Genomic DNA, 11,559 nt, shown 5'->3' on the forward strand with positions numbered 1-11,559 from the left:
AAACTGGACACGGTGGCCTACGTTTGTGACCCTAACACTCAGGAGGCAGTGACAGTATCAAGAATTCAAGGTTGCTGGGCAGTGGCGGTGCACACCTTTAATCCCCACATTTAGGAGGCAGCAACTCAGATCTCTATGAGTTCAAGACCAGCCTAATCTACAGAGGGAGTTCCAACACAGCCAGGACTAACTACACAGAGAAACATTGTCACAGAAGGAAAAGAAAGAAAAAAGGTCACCCATAACCACAAAACCAGCATTGAGCCTCTAAATCTAATCTAACAACCATTTTAGCGTAAATACAGATTAGGGGTTGGAGAAATGATTCAGTAAAGTGCTATCTATGCAAGCATTAAGGACCTGAATTTGATCCAAGTAAAAAGTCATCTGTAAGGAATAAGTGATTGTGGTCTATTTCCAGTATAAGGTATACTTAGTGCTCATCAATGAGTCACATGTAAGCACGAGGCACGATGTCCCTGCTTTCCCTGGAGGCTATTACCTGCTACCTGGCAGATTTACCCTAGGACCGAGAATGAGAAGTCGGTGAGCTACATAACTGAGCCCATGTATCAGGGAAGTGGGGAGGGATCTTCAGCACAAGTTGGGGGGCTTGCGGTGGGGGCAATGCTAGAAAGATAATGGGAAGGACTGTAACTCTGGGATATCAGCCTACGGCAGGAAAAAAAGAGGGCAGGATTTCTGTTTGATGCCAAATCAGAGGGTCAGCCAGCCATGTTTGCCTCTTCTCTAGGCTGATGACAGATTCTGCAAGGTCAAAAAATAAAGTGCTTTGCTTTAAGTATCTAGTACCCTTATTATGAAGTGAGGGCCACTGTTTTTCACACAAAGTAATCACCCTGGGCAGGCAAAGACAAGACAGTCGCTGGAGCTTACTAGCTTATCAGCTGAGCCAAATCAAGAGTTCCAGGGTTAGTGAGCTATTGTCTGACAATTAAGGTGGAAGCAACTGAGCACACTCAACCCTGACCTCTGGCCTCCACATGTGCGCACACCACACCAAAACCCAGAGGCTGGGAGAGATGGCTCAGAAGTGAAGAGCACTTGCTTTTTCAAAGGATTGGGGCTTGTTTCCTAGAACCCACACAACTGCTCACAACTCTCTGTAACCAATCTCAGAGGATCCAATGCCCTCTTCTGGTATTGGAGAGTACTGCATGCATGTGGTGCAGGCAAAATACTCATTAACATGAATAAGCAAACATAATTAGGGGCTAGAGAAATGGCTCAGGAGTTAAGAGCACATACTGCTCTTATAGAGGACCTAAGTTTAGTTCTTAGCTTCCACATCCGGAAACTTATAAACTGCCTACAACTCCAGCTGCAGGGGATCTGATACCAGAACTGGATCCCGATGCAACTGTAGAAAATTTTATAGGATACCTCAGTTAAGTTACACACTGGAGTTGGCCAAGAGTTGATTACTGTTGAAGCTGGGTGACAAGTTGTGGTTTGTTATTATTATATTATTTTCTGCTTATGCTTGAAACTTAGTGTGTGTGTGTATAAATATTTATATTAAAAAAGCTGAAATCTGGCAAACCTACTCTTTCTCGGTCCTAACACAGGACAGTCCCCTTGGGAACTCTGGAGGGATGAAGATTTTCACCAGAGAAGTTTGACAAAATGCATAGGGAAAATAAATCTTTCCTCTGGTGGTTCATACAGCAAGACTGGAACCTAGCTTAAAAGAGAAATGGATGAAGTTCAGACATCAGCTTCTTAGGATAGTTGCAAGAACAAACACAAATCTTCCTTGATATGTGCTACTTAGAAAAACTGCACATCTACAGCACTGCACTTGGGAGGTGGAGGCAGAGGCTCTGAATTTAGTCAGCTGGGCTTGCACAATGAAATCCACCTCAAAGAAAGTCTGGAGTGGAGGCACGTGTCTGTAATACCGGCACTTGGATGGCAGAGGCAAGGGCTCAACAAAACTTCTAGGTCAGCCAGGGCTACACGTGGCAAGACCCAAACAAAGCCTGGCATGGCAGTACACACTTTAATCCCAGAACGCAGGAGGCAGAGGCAGGCAGATCTCTGTGAGTTTGAGGTCAGCCTGGTCTACACACAGAGTTCTAGGACAGTCAGGGCTTCATAGAGTTACAGTCCCACCCCAACAGCCCCATTAACACTTAGCCAACAACTCCACTCTACAGTTTATTGGGTTTAGAACTGGACCAAGTCACACGTATACAAAACAAAGCATACTATCCCAAAGCAGAAGGGACTAAGGGCTGGGGATCTGTTACTGGCCTTTGGGGGAGTTCTGAGCGGAAGGGTAGTCAACCTTCCCACTGAAGAGGTGTGGCCACAGGGTAGAAAGGAGAGGGAGCCACTTGGCTTTGGTCACAAAACTCAGGGCCTGGCACTAAGCCAGGACAGACAGATGGAAGAGAAGCCTCAGAAACCACCCTGCCCAGAAAGCCAGGGACTGTCAGCAGTCCCACTGTGGCGGGTTCAGACCTATACTCAGGGGCTGCTGTAAAGGAAAGGCAGCAAAGCAAGAGGGAGGAAAGACACTGACGAGTGGTCACTGGGGATACTTGGACCTGTGGAAAGGGTGGGTGGGGAGGTGGGCCACCTGCCACTAGGCAGCTAGCAGCGGGTTTCATAAATGCCACTTCGGCCAATGTATCGCACCCATTTGATGACATCATGGTCACTGTAGTTCAGCTTCGGTTCGAATACCTTCAGGTAGCGCACCTTGAGGCCAGAAGGCGCGAATGGCACCTAGGCAGAGGACAGCTCCAGTTAGGAACATGGCCTTCCTATCACATCGGCTCTACTCTGGCAAGTTCCATGGTTCACCCCCCTCATCTACCACAGGGTTTTGTGAATGGCTGGGGTCCAGAAGTAACAGAAGAATGTTGGGGTGGGGAGCCCACTGGTGGTTACCAAGTAGAGTTATTAGGGATCATCTCATGTCTGAAGAAGGCCCAGCTGTGATGATAACCATTCCTTTAAATGTCAGGAGGTAACCAGAGAACTACCTTTGAACATACTTATTCTTGTCAACACTATGGACTGCATAAATTAAGTGGAGAAAATGCTATGTCTGATTCACACAAAGTCAGCTTGTTGTCTTAACTGTCTTTCAAATAGTCTGTTTCTCAACAACTGTTCTGACACAAGTCAAGAGACGTCAAAGCCTTCTGTCGGATTAAATTTCAACTTCTACTAAGAGGCTCAAAGAGAATGGGTATATCAACTCAAGACAATTCCCAGCCAAGACCCAGTTCCCTCATCCCTAAGGAGCAGAGACTGATCTCAACCATCACTGGCTTTCCCAGCACACGGCCATGGCACTAGGCCTCCCCTCTGCTATACCTCAAAGTTCATGGAGATGGGGGGTCGAGCCCATTTCTTCTTATCATTGGTGGGCAGAAGCTCAATCTCCGCGCTGATCTGTGATTCCTTCATGCCTGCCATGCGCTTGATCCTAGGAACACAGGGATAATGGGCAGGAGGAGCCTGTGGTAATTTGGAGACTTTTCAAAGCAGGGATTGCTTGTTTTAAGCATGGAGAGGGAGAGGGAATAAGGGCACACGAGATTATGGGAGGTTCCAGGACAAGGATGGGATCGGGACCCTGAGAACTGTTACATCTTAAGCACTTGGGGCTTCAATTTCTTCTTGGATGGGTAAACTCTCCCTTACCCAGACTGTATGCTTCAGACACAAGACAAGGGCCAGTGGGAAACACTTTTGAAAAAGAGACATATATACAAGCTCAAGAGCAGGCGCGCACATACATGCGCACACATGCACACACACTTTCTCTCGGCTAACAATATAAGCACAGGTTCCCAGAAAGCAGGCACACTTCTCTCACCCCATAACCCACATAGGAAGACAGAAGGTTTAGACTTAATGAGAAGGTACACTATGGCATCTTGAGCCTGGCTGTGGCTTCCTCAAGACTCACTTCCATACAATGGCGTTCTCGCTGGCCTTGTACTTGGCCTTCCCCTTCATGCAGATCACCTGCACCCCGCTTGTGTTCAGTGGGGTTGGGATCCTCACCTAGGAGTGACACACTTGTCAGTGAGCTCTGTGAAGGACTAATATCATCTATCTTTACTCCCCGAGTCAAGTTTTCCTTCTCCAAGTCCCCCGCCCTCACCTCAATCTTCTGGGCCAGAAGTGAGGGCTTGAAGTTGGACTTGATGACCACCTTGACCTCCAGTTTGGTGCGTCCCACTTCCCGCACCAATGGGATCACCCGGAAAGGAAGGATGATGTCCTTGGTAGTACGGTATCTTTGGAGGGGAGAAGAGATTCAATAGGGCAAGGCTGGTCCCACTCTCTTCCTTCCACCCCTCCCAGGTGCACCCCTGCCTCCTCACTCCCCAGTGGTACCTCATGAGTTCAAACTCTCCATCAGGCGGGATGAAGCTGATGCTTCGTTCAGAGTCAAACTTGCTGAGTCGCACACACTGGTGGAAGGTGCAGTCATCAATGGCAATTGATTGTTTACCACTGCAAACAGAAGCAGAACTCTCACAGATACAGTACGTGCCAGACTAAGAGACCACAGCAGGCTAGCCACTCTGGTTATGGGACGCTATCATCAGCTTTCTCACTTGGAAATCTGGGCCCTGCATTTCGAGGTGAGGGAGAGCCTTCAGGTTCCTTATCACCCGAGAACCCTGCTGCTGGGGACCAAATAAAGGAGCTGGCTCTTTGAGGACAATGACAGTACCATCATTGAATGCTCTTGGAAAGAGATTTAGCAATTCCAGAAGAAATGCAGTTCAAAAGGAAATCTGAGTCACTAGGCCTCACTGAATTCTCAAAGGCCCACCATCTTTGTTTCCCTTGAGCCCCCAGAGTCCGGTACCTCTTGCCTGTTTCATCAGCTGTGCCTTTGCCCTGCTTTTCAATGACAATTTTGTCATTCATTCCAAACTTGCATTCAGGCATGCCACTCAGATAACTCTTCATCACCACCCGGCCTGACACATGGGCACTTAGCACCTGCCCTGAGGACAGACAGAGAAACAGGGCAGCAGCTGAGCCAAGCAGCAAGGCCAGGCTCTGCCCTGCCCTGCCCCCATTAGCTTTTTTCATGAGATGGCACTTACCTTGTGGGGACATAAGCAGGTTTACGCTCTCCAGAACATCTAGGAAGAGTTCATTTCGGCGATACTTGATGCCTTCCCGTCGCCAGCCGATCTGCCCAGTCACCTGGCTGGTGATCTGGGATTGCTCTTCTTTTGTCTATATGACGGAAAGGTGGCAGATGACCTCACTCCTCTCCCCACTCCAACCTCACCACTCTCCTTTCTGTTCACTACTCTGTAACCCACCTCCCTCACAACCTTTACAATGCAGGGCTGGAGAACAGAGCCAAGTTAGGATGGTAGACATGAAGAACAGCTTACCTGATGCTAGAGGCCGCAGGTCCAGCAAAGTCACAACAGGGAGCAGCACAGGAAGCAAAAAAAAAAAAGGAGTAAGCTATAAGGCTTGAGTCCCAGAGGAGAGCCCCGTGCTCTTCTGAGGAACACAAGGCCTCCACGAGGCCACAGCCCTTGCCCTTGGTGTACAAGAAACCAACTGAGCTGTATTCCTGGTAATGGAGAGACTGAGTTGGCAGTTTCTGGAATAGGAGAGCTACCCAGGACAAAGCAGGCCTGCAGGAGGCTGAGGCCAGAACTTCCTGTTTAGGACAGACTCATGAGTCAGCTAGGATAAAGCTGGGGACCAGTGGGAAGGAATGGAGTTTGGGGTGCACCCTCCTTGTGTTTTGTACAATTCAAGTACCTGACTCTTGATGCCCTGCTGAGTGATGAAGGTTTTCAGTGCACCTGTCTCTGAGTTCTGTGGGTAACCAAAGTCCAGAATCTCTGCAAAAAGAAGGAAATTGTAGCTGGGCAGTGGTGGTACACTCTGGAAGCACAGACAGGTGGATCTCAGAGTTCAAGCTAGCCTGGTCTACAGAACCAGTTCCAGGACAGCCAGGACTAAATAAAGAAAACAAAACAAAAAACAAAACAAGGCAGGGAGGTGGTACTTCATGTCTTTAATCCTAGCACTTGGGAAGCAGAGGTAGACTGATCTCTGTGAATTCGAGGCCAGTTTGGGCTACAAGAGCTAGTTGCAGGACAGGCTCCAAAGCTACAGAGAAACCCTGTCTCGAAAAAACAAAAACACAAACAAACAAATAAAAAAAACCCCAAAACAAACAAAAACAAAAATAAGGGAATTACTAGCCTCTAGAGAAAAACAAAGGCTCCTTCCTTTATTCCAGTCCTTCCTCTGGCCTGGGTAGACCTGGCTAGCCCAGGTCTTGATGCCTCTGTGTAACAATCTGCAGTAAGGTCTTTTGGCTTAGAGCACTCAGCTTATGATTTGCTGTTCATAATAAAACTTTTTTTTAATGTAAAAAAAAAAAACACAGAAGAGTCACATGGTCAGTGGGTAAGAGGCTAAAAAAATCATGAGTCCTCATTTTCTCCAGAAAACAGATGTTGTTAAAAGGGAAGCAGTGACACACGCTAAGAGAGGAAAGCGGACAGCCAAAGGGACCTCTAGGACTTCCTCTTCTCCAGGCTCTGCAGCAGTGTGAGATGAGAGCTGGGAAGACGGGCTGTGAACTAGCCTCAAACTGCAAAGGTGAGGCTAATACAGGCTCAGCCGCCGAACTCATCATGTTCCCAGCCCCAACGAAGACCAAAGCTTCCATAGTACACCTGCTGGCCTATTTCTGTATTCTACTTCAAAGCAGCCTTCAGGCCTGGATGTGGACTGGCTGTGTCAAAGCCAGAGCTCATCATCCAAGAAACCAGAGACTCAGAAACAAAGTTCAGAGCATGTGGGAGTTCCAGATCCCTCCCCAATTAGGTTAATCCCCACCAAGGCCATCAGTCCCCAGATGCCTCACCATCCAACAGCTCGTATATGAGCACAAAATTGTTCTTGATGTTTTCCTCACTGATCTTGCCAAAGTAAGCAGCCATTACATCGCACATCTTATAGAGGAATTCGAAGACCATGGCAGCATTGACATTCTGCTTGGTGACCGCTGCCAGCCAGATGTTGGACCGCTTAACATGGAAGAAGCTGGTGCGAGCGATGTTTGTGACAGGGCTGCGCACCTGCTGCCGTGCATGGATCACGTTGACCCGAAAGGCATCCACTGCATTCCTCCTGAGGGGAAAGGAAGCAAAGAGTCTGCTCAGCATCTAGGCAGACCTCATGAGAGTCACCTACAGACGCTGCAGCTCCACCCTCCATACCACTGAAATGACATATATCCCCAAGTCAAGGCTTAAATTACTAGGGCTCCCTTCTTATAGGCTCATGGAAAGAAGGCTATGAGAAGTAGGGAAGTCAAATGATAATAACGGAAGGGTAGGTGGAGCTTTAATAACGTGACTCCCAGGCCTGACTTCGACTTCCCGGATATACCTCAGCTGCCACCTCTCTAGCTTTCCAGGAAGTTCCAGGTCCTGAAGAGAAAGAAATCTCTATGGGGCCCACCAGTGGGGAAGACCAATTCCTCTGGAAGTTGGAGAAAGTTAGTATGACCTCAGGGAGGACTAAGTTAAGGGAATGAAAAAAAGATGAAGGAAAACAATCATGTGGAGCAGGACCCCCTACCCGCCTGTACCTGAGCGGCAGCATGACTGGCTGCTTACCTATTGCTACATCAGCCAATGAGATGGGATGAGAGAAATGACGCCAGCAAGAGGAGGAGAGTGACAGCAAGGAGAGAGAGGGTTAGACGACACACAACACACCAAGAGCGCGAGGAGGGGGGCGCACATACCATGAGGGAGAAGCAGACAAACAGCCAACAGGTAGAGAGCACACCAAGGCATGCAGGGAGTCATGTGGCCTAGCTGTAGAATCAACCAGGACCATCAGAGGTGGGAGGAACAAGAAGCGGTGGGACCAGCCAGGCTCACTCAGGCTAGGCATTGCCACAAAGTCTAGCTCAGCTTCACCACCAAACAATGGATACAGCCACAGAGGCCACACCAAGCTAGCCCATCAGCCAGGGAGACAAGAAGATAGGAGAACTACGACAGATCTATTCCGTGACTATTTAGCTCAAGCTGTCTGGGAAAGAAAATCAAGGTAGGAAGTAGGAGAGTAGCCTAGGTTCAGGTTAGAGCAGTGGAGGATCTCTTAGTCAGCAAAGAGCCATAGTGTGAGATAGAGCGAGAAGCAAGGCTATAGTGAGCTCTTTGTAAGGTCTGAGGGACTTAGGACATGGAGCTATTCAGGTCCACCCAGGTGAACTACAAAGGCAGCATGACCCCTAGAGCGCTTCAAGCCTGTTCACATCCAGGAAGGGCCCAGAAGAAAAGAAAACAGCTGAGTCAACAGACCAGAGAGGATTTTACGGGGGTCTAGGGAAGGCTCTCAATATGAGGAGCATTTTGAAAGCAAGCGTTAGATGGATTAGTACCCATCCTGCTGCTAACTACACCCACTGGAGATAGCACTCCCTCCTGAAAGGAAGACAACCTGACTGGGAAAAAGCACTCATCTTTAGCAACCAGACCTCAGAGATACAGGAAAAGGAAGGACAGGAATTCCTAAGCCTGGGAGCTGGGGGTGTCATTCCGAGGGCCTGAGCCTAGCTGCTAGGCCAGTGCCTAATGGGAACCAGGCTATATTGCATGCTCAGGCTGAGGCCACAGGGAGGTGCGGGCACAGCATGCTTAGCCAAGAACTTACCCGATGTCATCTCTGTAGACCCGGGAGATGAGCACCTCCCCCTTGTGATTATAGATGAATAACCCTCCAATCATGGTGGCAGCTCAGTCTCTGGGACCCATTGCTCTGAGAACAGACCTAGGAAGGAACAGTGGGGGTAGGATAAAGGAAATCTTCAGAACCCTTGCCCAAGTCCCCAGTGGGACTGTGTAGCGTGGCTTTTTTTCCTGACTCAGTCCTCCAGCAAGTGACTCTGCAGCTCTCCCAGGGAAGCCCCTCCCCCTCAGCTAGGCGCCAGTTCCTGTTTATTCCACACTGGATAGGAGAAAGAAATTTCAGAGTGTGGGGCCCAGGATTGAGGCCGTTTTCATCCAGCCTCTTCTGAGAGACCAAGCCAGAGAATAACCCCCACTCCTTCTCCAGTGCTGAGCTCAGCAAGGATTCTTCTCAACCTCCCACTGTGCAGACTCTCATTCAGGCTCCAGTGAGTCACTGGCCTGCCTGAGGATGCAGGAATGGCGGTAGGAATTACTCTAGTTGGCTTGAGCCTGGGACCGCCACCAGGCACAACCTTTAGAGCAAGCACTACCCCTTCCAAGAAGGCAGCAGAGCGTGAACCTCTAGAAGTCTACACATTCCAGGAAAGGGTGTGCAGGATGAGGATGGGAGGGGAGAGAAAGCAGGCCCTCGGGCTCTAACACTGACACAGGAATGTGGCTGAAGCAAGGCTTCTCTTTCCCAGGCAGTGAGATAAGCAGGCAAGGGGGCAGAGGTCCCAGTGCCGGCAAACCACACTCAATGATCCAAGTTGATTACAGTCCTTTTAAAAAAAGACTTAATTTTTACCTTCATGTGTGTACATGCCAGTGTGGATGTTGTGTGTGGAAGCAGTGGTGAGCCACCTCACCTGGGTGCTTGGATCTGAATCAGGTCTTCTAGAAGAGCAGTAAATACTCTTAAACGCTGAGCCCCTGTGACACTTATTTCTGGTCACCGTCTTTCAAAATTTCAAAGTGCAATAAAAATGAGGTCTGTGTGTAGCATTAATTTTGCCACCTACACTGTGACTCCGGATCTGCCGGTACCTCACTTCAAGCCTGATATGTATAAGCGATGGGCAAGGGTAATAGAATGCCTCAATTGTTTAAATTATTTGGGTTAAAACTAGTTTAGACTGTTTGCGAAAAGGGGTTAATCTGGTTCTAGATTTTCTGGATTAGCCCAGGTATTAATTTCACAGGGGTTAGTTTAACAGACTTCCTTAAACTAGAAAATAAGCCCAAGACCAATGACAAGTCTTTTAAGGCAGTGGACTCATTCGCATCTCACAGTTCCAGAGAAGCTGAGAGGAAAAAAAAATGCAAAATGGAGCCTGAGCAAAGGACCAAGTCCACAGGTATCAAGCAGTAGGTAGTTCAGGGCACTTGAACCGCGGGTGGGGGTGGGGGTTGGTGTGTGTGTGTCCTGGACAGAAATGGAATATTTAGTTAAGGGAACAGTTAGCTGTAGTTGCTAGCAATATACTAGGGTGACCCCACAGCAGCAAATACGGCTGTGGGGGGTCCCTGGAGAAGTTCTTCTATGGCAAAGGTCATAGGAGCTTTTGAGGAGCAAAAATCGGCGGAGAAAGAATGACAGTAGAAAAAAGGAAAGCCGAGAGACAGGGCCTACTCTGCGGCTCGTGAGGCATGAGAAGGTGGTGGGGTTTTCTCAGCCTAGGGAGGAGATATCCAGGCCGGGAAGACAGCACACCGGCATGCGGGGGCTGTCACAAGTCTGAGGGGAAGGAGCCATGGGGATAAATAGGAGGAAGGACTATGGCAAGGTTCGAGACCTGTCACTGTCCAAGGGAGTGGCACAAGGAGATGTCACTGTTCTGGGGGGGGGGGGGGGGAGAGATGGGAAGCCTCCGGGTTGAGCGGTTGTCAGGATTCTAGGGATGAGGGCGCCGCGCGGCGTCCCGGCTCTAGGATTCGGGCCCCTGTCTCTCCTCAGAGACGCCCGGCGGGTCACTGGAGGGCGTCGCTCCCCGCCCTTGCTGCAATCGCGCCCGAGGCACCCCCGCCCGGGCATCCGCTCCCTCCCGGGTCTGAAGGCTGAGGCCACTCCCGGGTGCGGGCAGTTTTCCACCCAACGCGGTGCAGGGCACGGCGGGCGGCCATGGTGCCCTCACCGGCCCGCTAAGGAACCCATAAGCCCAGCTTCCCAGCTCACCTGGAGTCAGCAGCCCCCACAAGGCCGGCCTGGCCACTCTCGGATCCCAAGATGTCCGACCGCCCCCTGTTCGCCTGTCCGCTGCCTTGGCTTTCACTGCAGTGCTCCCGCCCCGCCCCGATCTCAGCTGCGCCTGCGCGCTTGCATCCAGGGCGACTACAAGTCCCATCAGCCCCCGCAGCTTTCAAGCAGCTAAATCAGAGCGCCCTAGGTTTAGCAAAACTACAACTACCGACTGCCTTCGAGAAGGAGCCGTCGCGGGCCTTATGCGTCTTGCTTGCGACATTCGTCGTTGTACACTCCACCCATTCATTTGTTTCACCGAGTATCACGGGAAGTGTAGTCTCTTCCATCTTTCCTGTTCCTAGTTAGATTGTTTCGGTAGGCTTCGAAAGATCAAAGGCTGTCGAAACCAGCTGTAAATTTTGAATTACTGAAGTCTTTTATTGTCTCCAGATTCCGAAGACTGGCTGTCCTCACCTTACAAACACAGCTTGGCATAGGCCTGTTACAGTGCTGAATTTACTGCTCTTTAACACCATGATTGATTTTTCCCAAGGTGTATGTATCTATTGCAGTCACGACTGAGCCCTTTCCCGGGGATAATTATCCAAAGACAAAGGGTGGGGAGGGAGACTAATTCTCGGCAAA

At 49.6% G+C, this 11,559-nt stretch overlaps 1 protein-coding gene across 1 annotated transcript; it reads right to left on the bottom strand.

Annotated features, from left to right (window-relative positions):
- Nucleotides 1–2,168: 2,168 nt before the first annotated feature.
- On the bottom strand, nt 2,169–11,046 carry Ap2m1 (adaptor related protein complex 2 subunit mu 1). Its single transcript, XM_057765848.1, has 12 exons — nt 10,909–11,046; nt 8,716–8,832; nt 6,911–7,176; nt 5,791–5,873; nt 5,409–5,414; nt 5,109–5,244; nt 4,865–5,006; nt 4,384–4,503; nt 4,148–4,283; nt 3,950–4,047; nt 3,352–3,463; nt 2,169–2,754 (listed from the first exon to the last, which is right to left on the bottom strand). Exons 2-12 carry the CDS (start codon nt 8,787–8,789, stop codon nt 2,620–2,622), a joined length of 1,308 nt encoding a protein of 435 aa, XP_057621831.1. The 5' UTR covers nt 8,790–8,832; nt 10,909–11,046; the 3' UTR covers nt 2,169–2,619.
- Between the last annotated feature and the right edge of the window lie 513 nt (nt 11,047–11,559).

The sequence above is a fragment of the Chionomys nivalis genome, chromosome 3, assembly GCF_950005125.1.
Source record: "Chionomys nivalis chromosome 3, mChiNiv1.1, whole genome shotgun sequence".
In the NCBI taxonomy this organism is placed as follows: domain Eukaryota; kingdom Metazoa; phylum Chordata; class Mammalia; order Rodentia; family Cricetidae; genus Chionomys; species Chionomys nivalis.